At 36.2% G+C, this 17,296-nt stretch overlaps 3 protein-coding genes across 5 annotated transcripts; 2 read left to right on the plus strand and 1 right to left on the minus strand.

Annotated features, from left to right (window-relative positions):
- The first annotated feature begins 127 nt into the window (after positions 1–127).
- LOC120331501 (kelch domain-containing protein 3-like) lies at positions 128–7,857 on the plus strand. 2 transcript variants are annotated; one of them, XM_078113724.1, is made up of 9 exons: positions 165–352; positions 436–502; positions 836–887; positions 1,312–1,390; positions 1,566–1,654; positions 2,206–2,352; positions 2,597–2,749; positions 2,913–3,077; positions 3,804–7,857. In XM_078113724.1, exons 1-9 carry the CDS (start codon positions 282–284, stop codon positions 4,022–4,024), a joined length of 1,044 nt encoding a protein of 347 aa, XP_077969850.1. In that variant the 5' UTR covers positions 165–281; the 3' UTR covers positions 4,025–7,857. The 2 variants fall into 2 exon arrangements, with proteins under 2 accessions (XP_039254527.2, XP_077969850.1); XM_039398593.2 differs by lacking the exon at positions 436–502 and having other exon boundaries at positions 128–352.
- Positions 7,858–13,050: 5,193 nt separating this feature from the next.
- On the plus strand, positions 13,051–14,858 carry LOC120331499 (CAAX prenyl protease 2-like). The gene is made up of 4 exons (XM_078113502.1): positions 13,051–13,387; positions 13,554–13,860; positions 14,207–14,315; positions 14,457–14,858. The coding sequence occupies exons 1-4, from the start codon at positions 13,272–13,274 to the stop codon at positions 14,786–14,788; spliced, it is 864 nt and encodes a 287-aa protein (XP_077969628.1). The 5' UTR covers positions 13,051–13,271; the 3' UTR covers positions 14,789–14,858.
- A 263-nt stretch (positions 14,859–15,121) lies between these two features.
- On the minus strand, positions 15,122–16,792 carry LOC120331506 (N-alpha-acetyltransferase 80-like). Of its 2 annotated transcripts, XM_039398599.2 has the most exons (5): positions 16,654–16,792; positions 16,395–16,572; positions 15,990–16,132; positions 15,559–15,758; positions 15,122–15,485 (listed from the first exon to the last, which is right to left on the minus strand). In XM_039398599.2, the coding sequence occupies exons 2-5, from the start codon at positions 16,496–16,498 to the stop codon at positions 15,180–15,182; spliced, it is 753 nt and encodes a 250-aa protein (XP_039254533.2). In that variant the 5' UTR covers positions 16,499–16,572; positions 16,654–16,792; the 3' UTR covers positions 15,122–15,179. The 2 variants fall into 2 exon arrangements, with proteins under 2 accessions (XP_039254533.2, XP_077969629.1); XM_078113503.1 differs by lacking the exon at positions 16,654–16,792 and having other exon boundaries at positions 16,395–16,647.
- Positions 16,793–17,296: the final 504 nt, after the last annotated feature.

Below are 17,296 nucleotides of genomic sequence, written 5' to 3' on the forward strand. Positions count from 1 at the left end.
TACGTCAAGTGGGCACCTCATTTATCGGACTCGAACCTTCCACATTTTTGTTTGTAAGGTGATTAGAAGGACAATGTGTATCAGAACAATTCTCAAACATTTGCTGAACATTCTACTACGAACGCTGCGATGTGTTTCTTACAACTTACACAACAGTCTCAAATTTCTCAAGTATGCTTGAGTACAGTGACATAATTGGCATGAAGCACTTCAGCACACCATTCCACTATTTTGGTATTGAATGCTGATTTTTAGAATTCGTTCTGGTAACTTGTGCAAGCATGCCAAAAGGTTCACTAGTAAGCTGTATTTGGTCATCTCAAAAATTAACTGGAACAATACCAACAAAGAGGTAAGTAAGCTAGTTATTTATTTAAACAAATGATCACAACGCTACTCTTATTCGTATATACCATTTTCATTTCGTGATTTTAGGAGCGGCCATGCTGTAGCAATTATAGAAGATAAAGTATTTGTGTTTGGGGGCTGCAAATACAATGAAGTACGTTCTCTTTTTGTTTAATCGCTGTTGTTGTTTAATTGAGTAAAACATATATTATTAAAAATTACTCCTGTTAGCCATATTATTTTTCAATTTTCAAAGAAGCAAATTCAAGAGCAAATGGCATTCAAAATTGATTGTGGCATCACCATAATTTATTTTGAGTTTATGAAAATCTCAAATATTGTTAAACTTGAAAAATTTGCAAGTTTTTCTGAAGTCAAGTTCTAGTCTAGACCCATCTCCAGTACTCGAGTTGATGGCGTAACAAACAATTTTTTAATTTAAACCAAAAATGTATGTACCTCACTGTAATAATAATTCACATCTCAGGTATCAACTGGCTATGAAGTGATGTTTTTCAACGACATGCATACATTCCTAGGTAAAATAAAAACTTAATAGTAAAATAAAACTTGATTTGAGAAACTTTTTATAGTTCTGGGGTCTCCCTTGAATATAGTTTTTAATAAAATTCTCAACTATTTCGTTTTTATCAATAAATGAACAGATGGAACAAATTGAAATGGGAAAAAATATTGATTATTTAACGCATACGTTCATAATGTTTATGTCATCATATCTGGCATCCACACTATTTTCATTACACTAGAGCGCGTGATACAAAGCCATTATTATCCTCCTGTACCGAAATAGTTTGCGTTATGCCAATGCCGTAAAAATATTAGAATAATCTTGTAAGCTGATATATAAGACTTCATGTATTAAATTGTTCCTATATCTTAACTTTCTGCACGAAACATTTTTATCCACTGGACCATAATCGCATCTTTTGAATTTCATTGTAGTAAAGAAGACTCCGTTCGTCTGGGACATTGTCAGTCAGATTGGAGATGTTCCCTCATCGAGAGATTCACATAAAATGTGGTAATTCAAACAGTTATTTGCTATATATTACCAAACTGGCGTTGTAGATAATTGATGCACAGGCAGCCTACTCAATTGATAAATGTAATTGATCGTTTCAAAAACGCTAATTTTGCTTGTTTCAACACAATATAAGATTTATCTATTAACTTTAATAAATTAATATTTTTTACAGTGTTGTAAATAAGAAAGTTTATCTTTGTGGTGGAAAAAATAATATTGTTAGTAAAGAATGCTTAGCTGGAATGCATGAATTTGACACGGGTGAGTAAATTTAAAATGAATATAAATTATTCCATCAATTCTGCTTTTATTACAGGCCTATTATTCAGTTCAGCTATTCTGTGTTCTTTTACCAGAGAGGAGGGGAAGAAATAGTTGCTATTATATGGTTGTTTTGAACACACAGTGGTTAAGGATTGTATTTTTCACTAGAAGGCTATTGATTTCTTTATTTTAAAAATTGAATTTCTGTGGGCTCAAGGGGATTCTTTTTGTTGGGTTGTTATGAGTCTGATGACGTCTTCAAAAATAAAAATCGCGTGTCTTGTGGCGGTTTCGCGTTAGGGATCTGGTGGTAACGCAAAGTCGTGAAGACTACGGTACCAGTGTTGTACTGTGACAGATTGCATACTCGTACTACTTCGTAGTTCGTTTTGACTTTCGTGTCCATATATTTGAGCATTGCTCTCTTGTTGTTTATATCGTATTTTATAAGATTAGAAGATTTATGTGAATGAATATTTCCAATATACTTATAATAAAATACTATAATAAAACGCATAGAATCTTTCACAAGCTTTTTCTTTTTGTAGAAACTTGTAAGTGGATAGCCGTTGATACAACTGGGTATTGTCCTCGTGACGTTGGGTTCTCTGCCTCAGTTGTAGATAAATCAATATATACGTTTGGTGGAATGCTGGGAGGAATAACGACAAATTCAATGCGTTGCTTTAATACAGGTAAGCAACTCAATTAACGTCGTCGTTCTAAAATAAGAATAAGACAATGTGGCGAAGCTCGAGATTATAAATGATTGCGGAAGACTCTGCGGTTGCTTGAAATTTACTTTTCTGTAATCGCTCTGACAAGTATATATGCAGAGTTAAGAATATAGGACAAACTATGGCGCTTGATACTTTCCAACCAATGCCCCTGCACTAAACATCTCCTTATGACGGATAAATAACCGATAACTTTTTTCAGAGCAAAAGTGTTGGAGTATTATTGAGACTAAAGGTTGCAGACCACATCCTCGCTGTGACCATACAAGTGAAGCTATTCGTGACGTTATTTATATTTTTGGTGGAGTTGGCAATGTGAATGAATGGCTAAATGATTTACATTGTTTTAATACAAGTATGAAGAAAATTTAAATATTATGAATTATACTGTTATACCCAATATCCAGAACATGCGGGTTTGCCACGAGCGAGATTTCGCATTCATTACATACAATGGAAATTGATATAAAAATATTTGGAATAAGTGTAACAAAATACCATACAAATAATAATTTCAGCAACTCAAACTTGGAGTCATCCTACCATTCGAGGCGTCCCTCCTTCTCCAAGGTGTTCTCATACATTTGTAGCGCATCGCGATAAAGACATATATGTTCTTGGTGGATGGAGGAAAGAGAACAAAGAAGACAAAATAGTGAGGAATTTGAGAAAATTAAGCATCGGTAAGAAAGTACAAAATGACTTGTAGATTATCGTGTTTTGATAGTTATCTTTGATATCGTCACATTATATTAGACTAACGAAACAAATCAAGACGAATTTGTGCTCAGTCGACACAAAACACCAGAGATCACATTTCCGCAATAGTCTACTCCGTTCCACCATCAAATAAAGAAATGTTCAGTGAGAATTGACAGCAAGGCGCATTTTTATTGAGTCACTAACACCGAGGACAGTGATAAATACAGCTAATATGCCAGTCGTTCAAATCCGGGTGACAATTATTCTTACTATACACGAGTTTTAGGCTATAAGGTTCAAGGTTAATTCAGCAGCGCTCCAGAAGTATTCGTATCAAGATGACGCACAACCTGAAAAACCCTAATCTGGTACACATACTATGTTCAATTTGTGCGCCATCTTAGAACGAATACTTCGGGAGCACCATTTCAGCTTCATTCAAAGTCAGTTACACGATATTGCCAGGCAAGCAAAGGTAAAATGTACGAACGTAATGTAAATGTTTTGCACAAGGCAATACGTAAATGTTAAAATTAAGAGTTAACCATTTCCGATTATCTTCTATGCAGCAATACATGGATAAATTCAGCGTTAAGTTGAAAACTTTCCAAAAAAATATCAGTTCTTTGCAATATCTATTTTATAATCAATTTGGTACAAAATAACTTGCAAGATTCATTGCCTATTATATTCTCTCTGTGATTTAGGTAATCAAAAATGGAAAACATTGTTATGTGCTGGCGAACGCCCACCACCCCCAATTTACGGACATTGCTCGTTCATATGCCACAGTTCGATGTATATTTTAGGAGGAATGGGAAGTTCTGGTGAATCTTCGATGAATGTCGTATATATTCTGCGTCTTGTGAATCCATCTGAACGGAGTTTGGTTCTTGCACAAGCTTTAAAAGATCTATCTGAAGATTGAAATTCGTACTTTATAAATATATAATTTAATAAGATGTAATACGAGAATATCGGTTGGAAACCGAAGACTTATCGATCGATAGTTAGGGGATCCGCCAAAACAGAAACTGCAGTTTCGATTCATCCGCTCTTGTAACTTGCGCACTGCGCATCGCACACACACACTCGGCGGGTTTCAAAATTCTCTCGCTTTACAAAAATCTAGATCACTATATCAATAATTGATTGATAACTCGCTAATTATACGACATAATTCGCCCAAAATCAATAGGCTTCTGGTCCGAGATAAGATGAATGCACATGCAAAATCTGGAGTAGATTCAATCTCGCTTTCGTGAGATATCGCGTGCATCTAACAGACACACAGACGGACAGACATACAGACAAATACCCATCAATATACTTACCGATCTTAAGATCGATAAGTAATAATACATCATTGCAATGTAGTGTTTTATTGTAGCCAACGTATTAAGTCTGATTGTTGACTTATCTGAAAACCATGATCAGCTTAGGTGGGCATATGTAAACTAGAGATGTACCGATGTATCGGCAATATCGGTCATTATTTCGGTATCGGCCATGTATCGGTATCGGTTAGATTAAGGGCGATATTTCCGATATATTTACTTTTTTGATTTGGTCCAGAATGTTTTAAAAGATAAGTTGGAATACTACTTTTCAATTTATTTTTTGTCTGGAGAGATCGTGAGCTATGAGCCATACTTGTCCCCATCCCAGCGAGGAAATAGGATTCACCTGTTTTTAGCTATTCATCAGTCAAACTAGCTTAACTAATTTGTCTATTTTTGCTGTCAAATTTTTATATTCACATTTTTGATATTACATAGTAATTATGAAGAAATATATCAACACAGCACATAACAAAAAGCAAGTGGGCGCCCAGTTTTAAATCATACAGTGGAATTGGGGTCCTGAATAACGGCACATGCACTTTTGGCACGGATATAAATTCTGACTGTTTGTCGTCAATTACGACTATCATTTATTTTCATTTTAGTCCGTCGACATCGATAAACTAAATTCCGACACAATTATCAGTCTACGCAGGTATTATTTTTAATTTTGTTTAACCACACAATTTCTTTATAGATATTTTCACATGACCGCCTAGAGTTAGACTAGATTGTATCAAAATATATGATAGCAACTGTAAAATATTATAAAATAGTAAAGTAAAAAAAACTCCTCGACGGTTATGGGTAGGCCTTCTTCTTGTCGGTGCTGATTGATATTCTTTCATGTTGGCTTTGTTTTATTGCGGCGATGATTACGATTGACCACAAAAAAAAATATTTGTAAAATGCTTTTAATTTGAACGTAGGACGGCGGCGCTAGAATGTGTGGGCGATATTCTTTTAAACATAAATAACGATATTCGAAAGTCGCGATATTAACAATAAATTCGAATTGGACATCCCGGCTCAGGATTTTTCTAATTGAACACCGAGATTACTAGCGTGTATCTTAATCAGTTAACGCATCTGGATGCCAAACATCAATTTCATATTATGTGATAGTTCGATCTGAAATAATGTGTGCTATGAACAACGCTCAAAGACCAATATTTTAACCCGTCTGCCCTACACAGCACACCTAATTAAGTAATATTTACATAGTATCGGAATATCGGTAGTATCGGCCTTTTTGTAGTATCGGCATCGGCGTTTTTAGCTGGTATCGGATCGGTATCGGCGAAAAAATGGTATCGGTACATCTCTAAATTGTAAACACACTTATACAATCAATAAGTTTTAAAGAAGTTCATGTTATCAAGATCGGAAAAAATGGCACGCCCTTTCAAAACATTCTACATCACTAGGTTTTGGAGAGAAACGTGTAGCATATGAAATGTAGCTTACAGTTCTCAAATACCACTACTATACTCAGGTGCATTCATTGGATATTCACCTAGGTCTTGGGCCTAGGCCAATCATTGTGACTAATATTTTTATTTTCTGTTTTTCTTTATTATTGATAATTCCCATTTTCTTTACCTTGTAAATATTTTTTTATTGATTCAATGCTTGTACCGTGTTTCCCCGAAAATAAGACAGTGTCCTATTCCAATTTTCTTTCGAAAAATATCAATAGGGCTTTTTTTCGGGGGATGTCTTATAATTTTATTTATCAAAAACAAAACTAAACAGTACAAAATTAGGAGATTTGCAAACACAAAAAATATTAAAACCGATATCCATTTACTTAAATCACACATTTTCCTCTCTCACACGCTTTAGATTAATCCTTTAAAACGTATGGGGAAGATTTCTTGCCATCGACCAGGTAAAAAAAATCGCGTTATTGACTAGGTCTTATTTTAAGGGGAGGGCTTGTGTAAAAATCATTCTAAAAATTCAGGCTAGGTCTTATTTACAGGGTAGGTCTCATTTTCGGGGAAACACGGTAAACTTGTTGACAAATAAATATCTCTCTCTCTCTTTCGAAGTGCCTAGCATATGTGGTGGTCGAACGCCCGAGCCTCCATAGTATGTTTTAATATTATCATTAGGTTAAATTGTTACCTTTTTCCGAAGTGCCTACTTTTAGTCCGTGCCGCTTACACGACACTATTGATACCTAATTTTTGCATGGTCTATCGCGGCTGTTCTGGGCTAATTTTTGATTATTGCAACTAAATTAAAGTTCATCGGAATACATAATGACATTCAAGTTAATTGATATACAACTTATTTGTGGAAACGCAAAATCAAGAAAACATGACTGAAGATATTCTGGCAGAAAAATTGCTTGTACTGTGCGTCCAACACCAAAACTTACTGCACCGCATCTCTCTGCTCGCTCCGAATCGAAAACATAAAACCAAACGGAGAAATAAATTCCATGGACCTTTAACCCCCGGAAAATTCTTCCTATACTTTACCGAGTTGGCGCCTGCAAAATGGGGTATGTGTTTCAAACCATCATTATGATTCATCGCATACAACAATCTGTTTTTTAAAAGTGCCGGTAAAGAAGTTCAGGATAGTCTATCACAGCTATTTCTACACTAATTTTCATTACTGCAATTAAATTAAAACTCCCAGTAAGATAGAGTAATCATTGAATTATCTGATTTTTATTTAAGTTTCCGAAACACAACTGAAAACTAACGAAAAGAGTTCGAAAACGCGAAAAAGAGGTAATGTTTACAACCACGCTTGAAAATCTGTCTGAGCGGATGCGAAAAGGGGGCATTGTTACGTCACTTTTTACATCTTGCTGATTGGCCAATGTCACGAGGTAAACAAGGAAGTCGATGGTCGGGGAAAGGTGCATAGGATAGTAACAATGCAAACAACTACGTAATAAACGTTTCCCTGAGTTTCGATCCGCGAAAAATTCTTTCTATATACTCCACCTGTGCAAAATTATTGGTACTTATTTCATCGTGGTTTTACGAGTCGGCGCCTATCAACCAATTTATATGTTTCAAACCATCGTTTAAATTTAAAACATTCAACAAACTTTCATTCAAATGTACCGGTTTGATTTTGACTTATATTCACCAAAATACAACTAAAAAATAGCACGCAAAAACGATGTAATATTCACAATCATGAAAATCTGTCTGAGGGCACAAAAGTGTCTGGGCACTAGGCAGCTGCTTAAATGTTTACTGTTACGTCAAATTTTGCACGTAAATTGATTCGCCAATATTACGACAGTAAATAATGAAGTCGACGCTCGGGGAAACAACTATAATTAGAGGTTTGTAATGTTGTAGTACATAAATACGCTACACAGATGCGATGCCCATATTTATAGTAAAAATTCAAATTGTTTTGCGACCCAGTGTGGAAGGTTTCGCGATCCAAATTTGGGTCGCGACCACTGAACTAGAAATATATGGAACGATCTTCTCTCTCGTTTTCCGTTGTCGCTGCGCGGGACAATTTGATCGCCGCCATCTTGGCACTTATGCTTCCAAACTTTCTTCCTGCTGGTAGGGTAGTTCGCTGGTTTTGGCTTGTTTTTCGTGTTTAAAAGCTGCTAGTTTCATAATTGGGTATTTACGTTCAAACTTCCCTAAGTATAGGTGGCTAGGTTAGTATTTGTCACTAGCTAGTTAGTATTTTTTTTTATATTTTAGGCTGACAGTACGATATAGTTACGGAATAGTTTAACTAAAGGTACGGTATTTGCATTGCCAAAAAAATCTGAGGCGGAGAAAATGATTGGAAAAAGTAGCGGTATTGGTACTCAGTGCTCCGCATATGGTTGCAAAAACGTTTTAAAAGGAAGGACTTTCGAAGTGATAGCGAGGGAGATGATGACGAGGAAAGTGTGCTGAAACGAAAATATCCAAGGACATTTCATAAGTAAGAAAAATAGCCCAGCAGTTTGTGTTAACAATATCAGTTTTCAGTTGTCTGCCAGTGTGTGTTTTAGCAATTTGTTCATAGCCTGCTAAACATTGTAAAAGATAAAGCTAGTTTTATTATCATGATATACAGATATATGTTAGAGTAAATGCATACAGGTATAGCTGTCTCGGTACAGTATTGAGGCTCGTCTTCTGTAACTATAAGGTCAGAAGTCAGTTTGTAGTAAAGTTGTAATTTAGTCAAAGTTGTTGGAAAAATTGTATAAGCATTTAAATCATTTGGGCTGAAGGCGACAGCAAGTTTATAACATAGCCTACAAAGTGGTCAACAATTTAGCGCATAAAACTATTATTGACTAGAAAAGAGCGTTTTTGACTATACAGATAGACTATGTTAAATCCAAATTCTGGTTCTGGCCTGCTTCAATTCAAGTAGCTCAAATCCGAATAAATTGTGCACTTACTGCATGAAATGATTATCAGTTCTTTTTTGCTCATACATAATTAACAATATTTTTCTCAGATTTCCTTTGAATAAGGCACTTTGCGAGAAGTGGGTAACTGCTTTGCGGAGGGCGAATTGGATTCCAACTAGTTCTTCACGTTTATGCTCTGACCATTTTAAAGAGAGCGATATTAAGAGAACCGGGCAACGCACAAGAATTAAGGACAATGCTGTTCCGACCCGATTCAAAGCATTACCAAAATATTTAAGAAAGGTATGCATAAGATAAACAACAAATTGAATCCTCAATAACTTTAAATGTTGTACCCAAAGCGACAAAAAATCCTGTCACATATTTTAATGGGTGTTTTTTTCATATATCAGGCAATTAAGATCACTATAGCATGCAGATACCTAGTATTTTAGCTTATGGTAATAGACTTGATCTGTTATGTATTTTAATTTTTAGTTTATCGGAATAACTCTATATAAAATCATCTGTTTATGTGATGTGTGAGATTTTTTTTTACGACAAATGCCTTCTAAATTTTCAAAATTCTCGTTTTTTGCCACATGCTTCGGTTCAACGCATCTAAAGTGGGACATGCTCATGATCATCAAAATTTCTTGCAGGTCAACGAACAGCGAAAGTCACCGACAAAAAGAAAGTTTCATTCATGTGTAAAGCAGAAGTGGTCAGTGCAGGAGAAATTTAACAATGTGCTCCATGACCACTCATATTCACAGGTCATTGCTTCACCTACAAAGTTAAAAAAATTAAATCTCAGCTTACAACATTTAAAAGCAGTAAGAAAACGACTCCGGCTTTGTCAAAAAAAAACATATCGATTGCAAAAACATGTAAAATCTCTTGGAACGGTGCTAAAGTCCCTGAGAAAGAAAAACTTGGTGAGTGCTTCATGTGAAGAAAGTCTACAGCGATCTATACCTTCATCAATCTTCAATAGAATTTTAATGAATTTACAAACTGGAAAAGGCGTCAAATATCCCAAGGAGCTAAAAACTTTTGCTATGACTTTACAGTTCTATTCAAATAAAGCGTATCAATATGTGCGGAAAGTCTTAAATCTGGCTTTACCACATCCAAGCGTAATAGGAAAATGGTACCAGAAACTTCCAGCTGAGCCTGGTTTCACAGAAATTGCATTTGATGCGATCCGGCTGAAGGTGAGTGCTGCATCGCACCCATTGATTTGTGCTATGATGATTGATGAAATGGCAATTAGGAAACATGTTGCTTGGGATGGAGAAAGGTATCGGGGCTTTGTTGACCTGGGAAATGCTGAAAATCAGGATGATTCTGCCCCACTTGCCAAGGAAGCTCTTGTTTTGATGGCTGTTTGTGTGAATGGGTCCTGGAAAGTACCTTTGGGATATTTTCTCATTAATGGATTGACCGGAGAAGAAAGAGCAAACATCATAAAGATTGGGATTCAAAGATTGAGTGAAACCGGAGCCAAGGTGGTATCCTTAACTTGTGACGGGCCATCTTGTCATTTTTCAATGCTCTCTCATTTAGGAGTTGTTGCCTCGCATGTAAGCATGCAATCATATTTTACTCATCCTTCGTGCCCATCTGAGCGGATTTATGTTTTCATGGACGTTTGTCACATGCTTAAATTAGTCCGAAACACCCTTGCAGAGTGGGGTGTTTTGCGTGATGGCAATGGGAACAAAATTTTGTGGGAATATTTTGTGCAGTTGCAAAAACTCCAATCAACTGAAGGTCTTAGGCTTGCAAACAAGTTGAAGCAAAGACATATACACTGGTATCAACAAAAGATGAAAGTTGATATTGCTGCTCAAACCCTGAGCAGCAGTGTTGCAGATGCGATCGAATACTCTGATACGGTGCTGAAATTCAAGCAGTTTAGTGGAAGTCAAGCAACTGTAAAATTTATCAGAATTTTTGACCAGCTTTTTGATGTGCTAAATTCCAGAAATCCCTTCGCTAAACGATTTAAGGAGCCACTAAGACCTTCAAATAAGCATATTTGGGAACCATTCATGAATCAGGCATGTGCATACATTGCACAGTTGAAGGATTCTTCAGGAAGACCAATCTTGATGTCAAGAAGAAAAACTGGCTTTATTGGCTCTTTGTTATCTGTATCCAGTGCAAAAGGCGTGTTCAATGACTTGGTCACTTCAAAATATTTAAAATATCTTTTAATGTACAAATTTAGTCAAGATCATTTGGAACTCTTTTTCTGTGCTGTAAGAGGTGCTGGGGGATTCAATAATAATCCAACTGTGCAACAATTTACTTCTGCCTATAAACGACTGCTTATGAGAAGTGGGGTAAAAGGCACAGGAGGGAACTGTGAGCCCCAGGATGCAACAAGCATTTTGAATGTTTTGGACAGCTTCAGTCTGACTAATCATAATATGAGTTTAAGCTCAGTATCTTTTATGAAGAAATATGACCTCGAACCACGGACTCCACTAACTTCTGACCATGACTATGCTGACATACCTAACACAATCAGGTTGTCAGAATACAAGCTTCAAATAATCAAATATATTGCAGGATTTGTTGCAAAGAGGCTGCGAGATACCGTGTTTTGCATAAAATGCAAGGAGGCTCTCGTATCATCTACTGATCATACTTCAAGTTTAATACATTTTAAAAACCGTGGAGGATTAACAGTTCCGTCAGCAAGTGTTATAAAAGTTTGTAGAGAAACTGAAAAATGTTTTCAAAGAATATTAGCTACCTCTGGAGATAGACTGCCCCAATCCACTGGGCTCATCAATGCTATCGTTATTGCAGTGCAAGATGGTTTAATCGATAAGCCTATTTTTCCCGACCTTGTAAACCACTGGCGCGATACAGGGTTTGGTGATTGCCATATTAGTTTGATGGTGAAGGCCATTATTAAAGCATATTGTGGCATAAGGGCCAAACATATGGCACGAGAGTTTAATGACCAAGCTTCTGCAGTTAATATAAGAAAAAAATTGTCAAAGTTAATTATATTTCAGCACCAGTGAGGAAAATTTTTCGTCATTTTCTCAACAGGTCATGCTTTGGCAATGAATAATTTTAAAATAAAGTTATTAAACAAGGTCAATCATTGTCTATTTGTATCACATTTTTCATCCTGGCATGGCCAAAATTACGTAATGTGGGTGGTAATTTGGAATGCTATCAACGGAAACCTAAAATTTAAGAAGTATTTCCAGTCTTTTCTGAGCAAGTACTGATTCATACCTTTCATCTCGTACGTTTTCATTTGTGCGATATAAAATGAAACGCTTTTTTTGCCACTACTGTTTTCAATTTTGTCCTATTTGTGTCATTACTCTTGTTTCACGATTATTAGTTACAATAAATTAACATGCTTTATTATAGGTATAATGTAAAATGTGAACCGCCAACCTTATTCATGTGGGGGAGATGTTTACTTAGTGTGTGTTATTATTTGTTTGGTTTGTTGGCTAATGACTGGATGTTAAATAAACTTCGCTATCTATCCAAGTTTTCTGATTCTTATTATATTACAGAGGTGTGGCCAAAACTGAATAGGCTATACAGAATACCGTATTTGCTCGTTTAATAGCCCGGGCGCTTATTTTTTTAAACAAACTCACTAACCGGGCCCTTATTCAAACCGGCGCTTATTCAAGCAGGGGCGCTTGTTATTTTTAAAGTAAAATTATACACAAAAATTACGGTACCGGTATCTTTGACGACAAATATTTGACGACATTAATCCTTTTTCCATGTCAAACGCAAATTATTCACGTCTTTAGAGTAATTCCCTCATATTACGCTTCTTATTTCCTATTGCTCTCTACCACTGAAAAATCAGCTTTCACACCGGGCGGGTACCGTATTCAAGCACCGGCCCGTATTTATTTTTATGTCCTGTTCACACGGGCGGTTAAACGAGCATATACGGTATGTTATGAAAAGTTTTTTATTATTATTCATCCACGATTAATGCAAAATGAAAAATTAGCACGGTATGGCGAGCTTGGATGTATTAGCGTTTCATACCTAATAAGAAACGAATCAAGATCAAGCGAATATACAAAAAAAATCGACGCAAATAATTGGTATCTGTCAAATCCCATATGAAATACATTACGCGCTACGCAAAAATTTGGAGGCTTCAAATGGTCCCGCGAAAACGAGAGAGAAGCACACTCGCGACCCCGTACTTCAATGCGGACCCCTGAACTTTGATACCATATGAAGAATTTCTCTGGGGTCAAGGGTCGGAGAAACACTTGTAGTGCAAGATATGCAAATAATGTAAATATATCATCCTGTTGGGTCCTTGATAACTTGATGATAATTTGTAGTCAGGTACCTGTAAGGGTAGCAAAGTGCAGCAACAGCTTGGGTTTTGAAGATTTGCCACAGCTGTACCGGTACTGATTTTGATATTTTTAAAGCTGGGTTAAGGCTTGTTGTATATAAAAGCCATGGCCAAACATATCACCTTTCAATCACTGACAGCAGAATCATCCCTTTTGACATGCTTATCCTTAGCTGTGTTGTATGTGGGAAGTCTGTACATTTGGACAAGCAAATTGCCCAGGTAATACAGCAGTAACATACTTTTAAGGCATCCTAATATTACGTTACCTGTGCAGTTTGTTATAACATTAGTAGACTATAACGGTATTTTCCGCCTAATATTAAAGCTAATGTCATGTTTTTGAACCTCCCTTTTATTCATTACTTTTACCTATTTTAACTTTTAGAGATCATCCTCGAACAATCAAAGAAAGATTTCGAAGAGTGGTATTTACATGCATTGTCAGTGTGGTTTTGTTGTATTTTGTGTCTGAGGGCAGCACACAAGACTTCCAAAACTCAGCCACTTTGCTTCAGTGGCTGGGCATACGAACAGATGGTATTTTGGCAGCGTCTATATTCCCTCTCACTCTGTTCCTGATCCTATTTCTAGGACCATTATATTTGATGTTACTAAGTGACTTTTCAGATCTACATCCTAATAACTGGAAAAAATATTTCTATGATTTGAGATGTTGGAGAAATTATGTTGTTGTAAGATATGTTTATTTTCTTTGTCATGCCAAATTATCAGATTTTCAACCTGTACTATTTAGATGGCAAGGGTAGGGAATGGACTTGGTTCAAGATGAATAAGCAACCAAATTCCGCCAGAAAAAAAGTCTTTTGTATAAATTAAGTCTATTGGCAAGATTGATTGTGAATATATTTAGAAACTGTGTATAAAAGTATGAATGTTCATTATATGTATCATCAAATCTTTTACTCCATCAGCATGATACACTTGATCTGTTGCAATAACTTTTTCATATTCTTTAAGGGTAACCAGGCGAATAGGGAGACTACGTACACGATACTAACTTCTAAAAACTCTTTTCAGGCTCCATTCTCAGAGGAACTTGTTTTTAGAGGTTGTATGTTGCCACTGTTACTACCAGTCTTTGGACCATCAATATCAATCATACTTGCACCAAGTTTTTTCGGAGTTGGTAAGTTTATGTGGAACTTTTTCATGAACTAGGCAAGTTAATGGTCCAAGAGGTTTGATACTAATTGACAACTGTAAATTAGCTAACTCCATTTCTGAACCTGTTTAGACAGTAAACCCAAACTATGATTTTGTTCTACAGCTCATATTCATCATGCATGGGAAAAATATTATAAGGAGCTGTATCCATTCAGTACTGTGGTGATATCAACAGTTTTTCAAGCTTTTTATACATCTTTGTTTGGTGCGCTTTCATCATGGCTATTCTTACGAACTGGGCATCTTCTGAGTGCTGTGATATGTCATGCATTCTGCAACATGATGGGATTCCCAGACTTTTCAGCAGCATTTCACCATGAAGAAAAAGTGAAAATATGCACAGCATTTGTGTGTGGTCTACTTTTGTTTTTTATTTTTGCAAATTCCCTAACTGATCCAACTATTTTTAACAATCATCTTTACATTACTACATGATCATAAAATAACCCAATCATTGTAGTTTGCTAGTGCAATTGTAACAATATACAACTTTTTACGAATTTCAGATGGTATTGTGGTTTAGATGAAGATATTTTAGTCAGTACTCTGTACCTCAGAATGTTCAAAACTTTATAAACAGATAATGAAATCTAATAAGATTTAAGATTGAGAACCTAGACAAGCTTGCCATGATGCTACGCTGGAGTGGTGTCGATGCATATTCTCATAACTCCCTGTAGTATGCGTTTTACTATTAGGTTTACAGACTTTTTAAATCACTAGGTGACATTTACATTATTGGAAGTGACAAAATGAGACTTTCTGTGATCAATATAATTAGAATATTCAAATTGCACATAATCTTACGCATGATTAAAAATAGATATCATAAGTGCTTTCTTAGCCAAAAGTTACAATCACATTCATTATCGCTGTCTGGGTCAGTGTAACATATCATCGGCTTGCAAGCTCCACAGGGTGGAGGCGGGGGAGGAGGTGGTGGTATTGGAATTTCGATAGGCGGCTGTTCACTCGGATTGCAGTCTTTGTCATTATTGCATTCCTCTGCACTCAACTTTTTGTCAGCCAAAGGCGGTTCAACTTCCAAATCTTTAGTCTCCGAATTGTTTAAAATATCAGCAGGATCGGAATCTATCGAATCAGATCTATCTCCACGCATAGCACTCTGTAACTATAGCAGAAATTTTTAACTTTATCAACCATTCAAACTTGAATAGGTATACCTAATTTAGACTCGAACTTACCAGCATCATTTTATTCTCCATGGCTGTACTTAAAACCTCTTGTATGGGATCACAAAAGTCATACCCACATTTAGTATAGAACTCTGGTGAGTCAGTTCTGAGATAAAAACACTCGAACCCACGTGTATTCATGAGCTCTTCAGTTAAATTCAACAGTTTTCTTCCTAAACCCATTCCTCTCGAACACTCGGTGATAATGACTGTTGAGTAATATAAAGAGTTTGTTAGGGTTGGCACACTTTTTCATATGACTTTCACTCAGCAAAAGGCCCCATACAAGCAGCATCTAGCAAGATGTACTATTGTTTGGACGGAGCAAAATCTTTCCAGTGTGACGTTGTATACTCAATTTATCACACCCTGGGTAAGGTGGGGAGCATATGATTTGAACCAGAGATGTGTAATAGCTAGGACAGTAAAATGGCACATACCTGATGACATATACAATGAGTCAGGTTCCCCCAGCACTTTAGTCAGTCTGAGATGTCCAACTAATTTTTCATTTTCGTCCACTGTTTCAGTCAAAGCAATATGGTAAGGAAAATCTTTATTGGATCGTTTGAGTTTTGAAACCCTGATTAAGTTTAAAACTTCATATCAAAAAGAAATACTTTTGAGTTATGATCCCAGTATGTATTCGATATAGTAACAATTTCAACATAAAAACTGAATCATAAAATAGGAATGAGTGACTGAATTATCAAGAGTATTTTCATCTTTGTTGTGAAAAGGTGAGCTAGCCTAGGAAAAAATGAGTGATGGCCACCAGTTTCAGAGTTTTGGCATTACACAAATTCTCCAATTTTTTACAGCTGTAAAGTATCTGTCTACCGTACCTCATATCATAAGACCTTTTCCATTCAGCGTTTAGAAGTTTAGCACATCCATCAATCAAATCCAGCCGTTGATGCAGAGCAAAAATATCATATGATTTAGTCATTTTGTCATTATTTACAATCGAGTGAACTCGTTGTGCCACAGTAGACAAAATCAAGGACGCAGCTAGCCATCCGTCTGTTCCACAAAAATAAAAGCAATGTGTTCCAGTGAATGATTTGGATTTAATATGCGTGCTTACAAACCCGATAAACTCACCGGAAATAAAAACAATCACGATTAACAACTTGCTTTCCTCTGGTACAGCTGCTACTACAGGTTCACTCCTTCAACACGCCCATGGGGGGGGGGCGAAAGGAGTGCTAGGTGGAGTCGATTTTTTTGAATTCGTTGAAACAACAAACCCAACGCATTTACTGGTCTGGGTCGTGTATAGTGATAAGTAATTTGTTGATTTTGGACGAAAAACGTGGTATGGGAATTTTTCTCAAACATCGATTTCTTTGTTAACTTCGGCAATACCGGTAAGTGACGCAATAATAAACGTTTTACCAGCCGTTCCAACACCTTTGTCACTAAAGACATAGTATGGTTTTAAACACTACATTTTTGCCCTTGGCATGCGATTTGTTAGTTTTAATTGGTGTTTCGGAAACTTAAATACGAGCCCAACAACTCAATGGCCATTTTGCCTGTTCAGGATTTTCAGTTTAATTGCAGTAATCAAAATGAGTTAAAATAGTTGTGATATACTAGGACTAGGCTAAACTTTTTTACAGATACTTTTAAATTACAGGTAGTGGAATGTTTTGTATCAAACTGATGGTTTAAAACAGGCCTGCACAACTCAAATTACCACGAGGGCCACAAGCATGAATCTGGAGGCCCGGCGCAAACTTTG

Source organism: Styela clava, chromosome 6, assembly GCF_964204865.1.
Source record: "Styela clava chromosome 6, kaStyClav1.hap1.2, whole genome shotgun sequence".
Classification (NCBI taxonomy): Eukaryota; Metazoa; Chordata; class Ascidiacea; order Stolidobranchia; family Styelidae; genus Styela; species Styela clava.

Bases quoted from the DNA above. Each gene is read 5' to 3' on its own strand.
- LOC120331501 (XM_078113724.1), top strand. From the start codon at position 282: ATGCCAAAAGGTTCACTAGTAAGCTGTATTTGGTCATCTCAAAAATTA. The intron at 1,391-1,565 runs GTAATTCAAACA...TATTTTTTACAG, and splicing joins AGAGATTCACATAAAATGTG to TGTTGTAAATAAGAAAGTTT. The intron at 1,655-2,205 runs GTGAGTAAATTT...TTCTTTTTGTAG, and splicing joins AATGCATGAATTTGACACGG to AAACTTGTAAGTGGATAGCC.
- LOC120331506 (XM_039398599.2), bottom strand. From the start codon at position 16,498: ATGACTAAATCATATGATATTTTTGCTCTGCATCAACGGCTGGATTTG. The intron at 16,133-16,394 runs GTACGGTAGACA...AAACTTAATCAG, and splicing joins AAAAGGTCTTATGATATGAG to GGTTTCAAAACTCAAACGAT. The intron at 15,486-15,558 runs GTAAGTTCGAGT...TTTCTGCTATAG, and splicing joins TGGAGAATAAAATGATGCTG to TTACAGAGTGCTATGCGTGG.
- LOC120331499 (XM_078113502.1), top strand. From the start codon at position 13,272: ATGGCCAAACATATCACCTTTCAATCACTGACAGCAGAATCATCCCTT. The intron at 13,861-14,206 runs GTAAGATATGTT...AACTCTTTTCAG, and splicing joins GTTGGAGAAATTATGTTGTT to GCTCCATTCTCAGAGGAACT. The intron at 14,316-14,456 runs GTAAGTTTATGT...TTTGTTCTACAG, and splicing joins ACCAAGTTTTTTCGGAGTTG to CTCATATTCATCATGCATGG.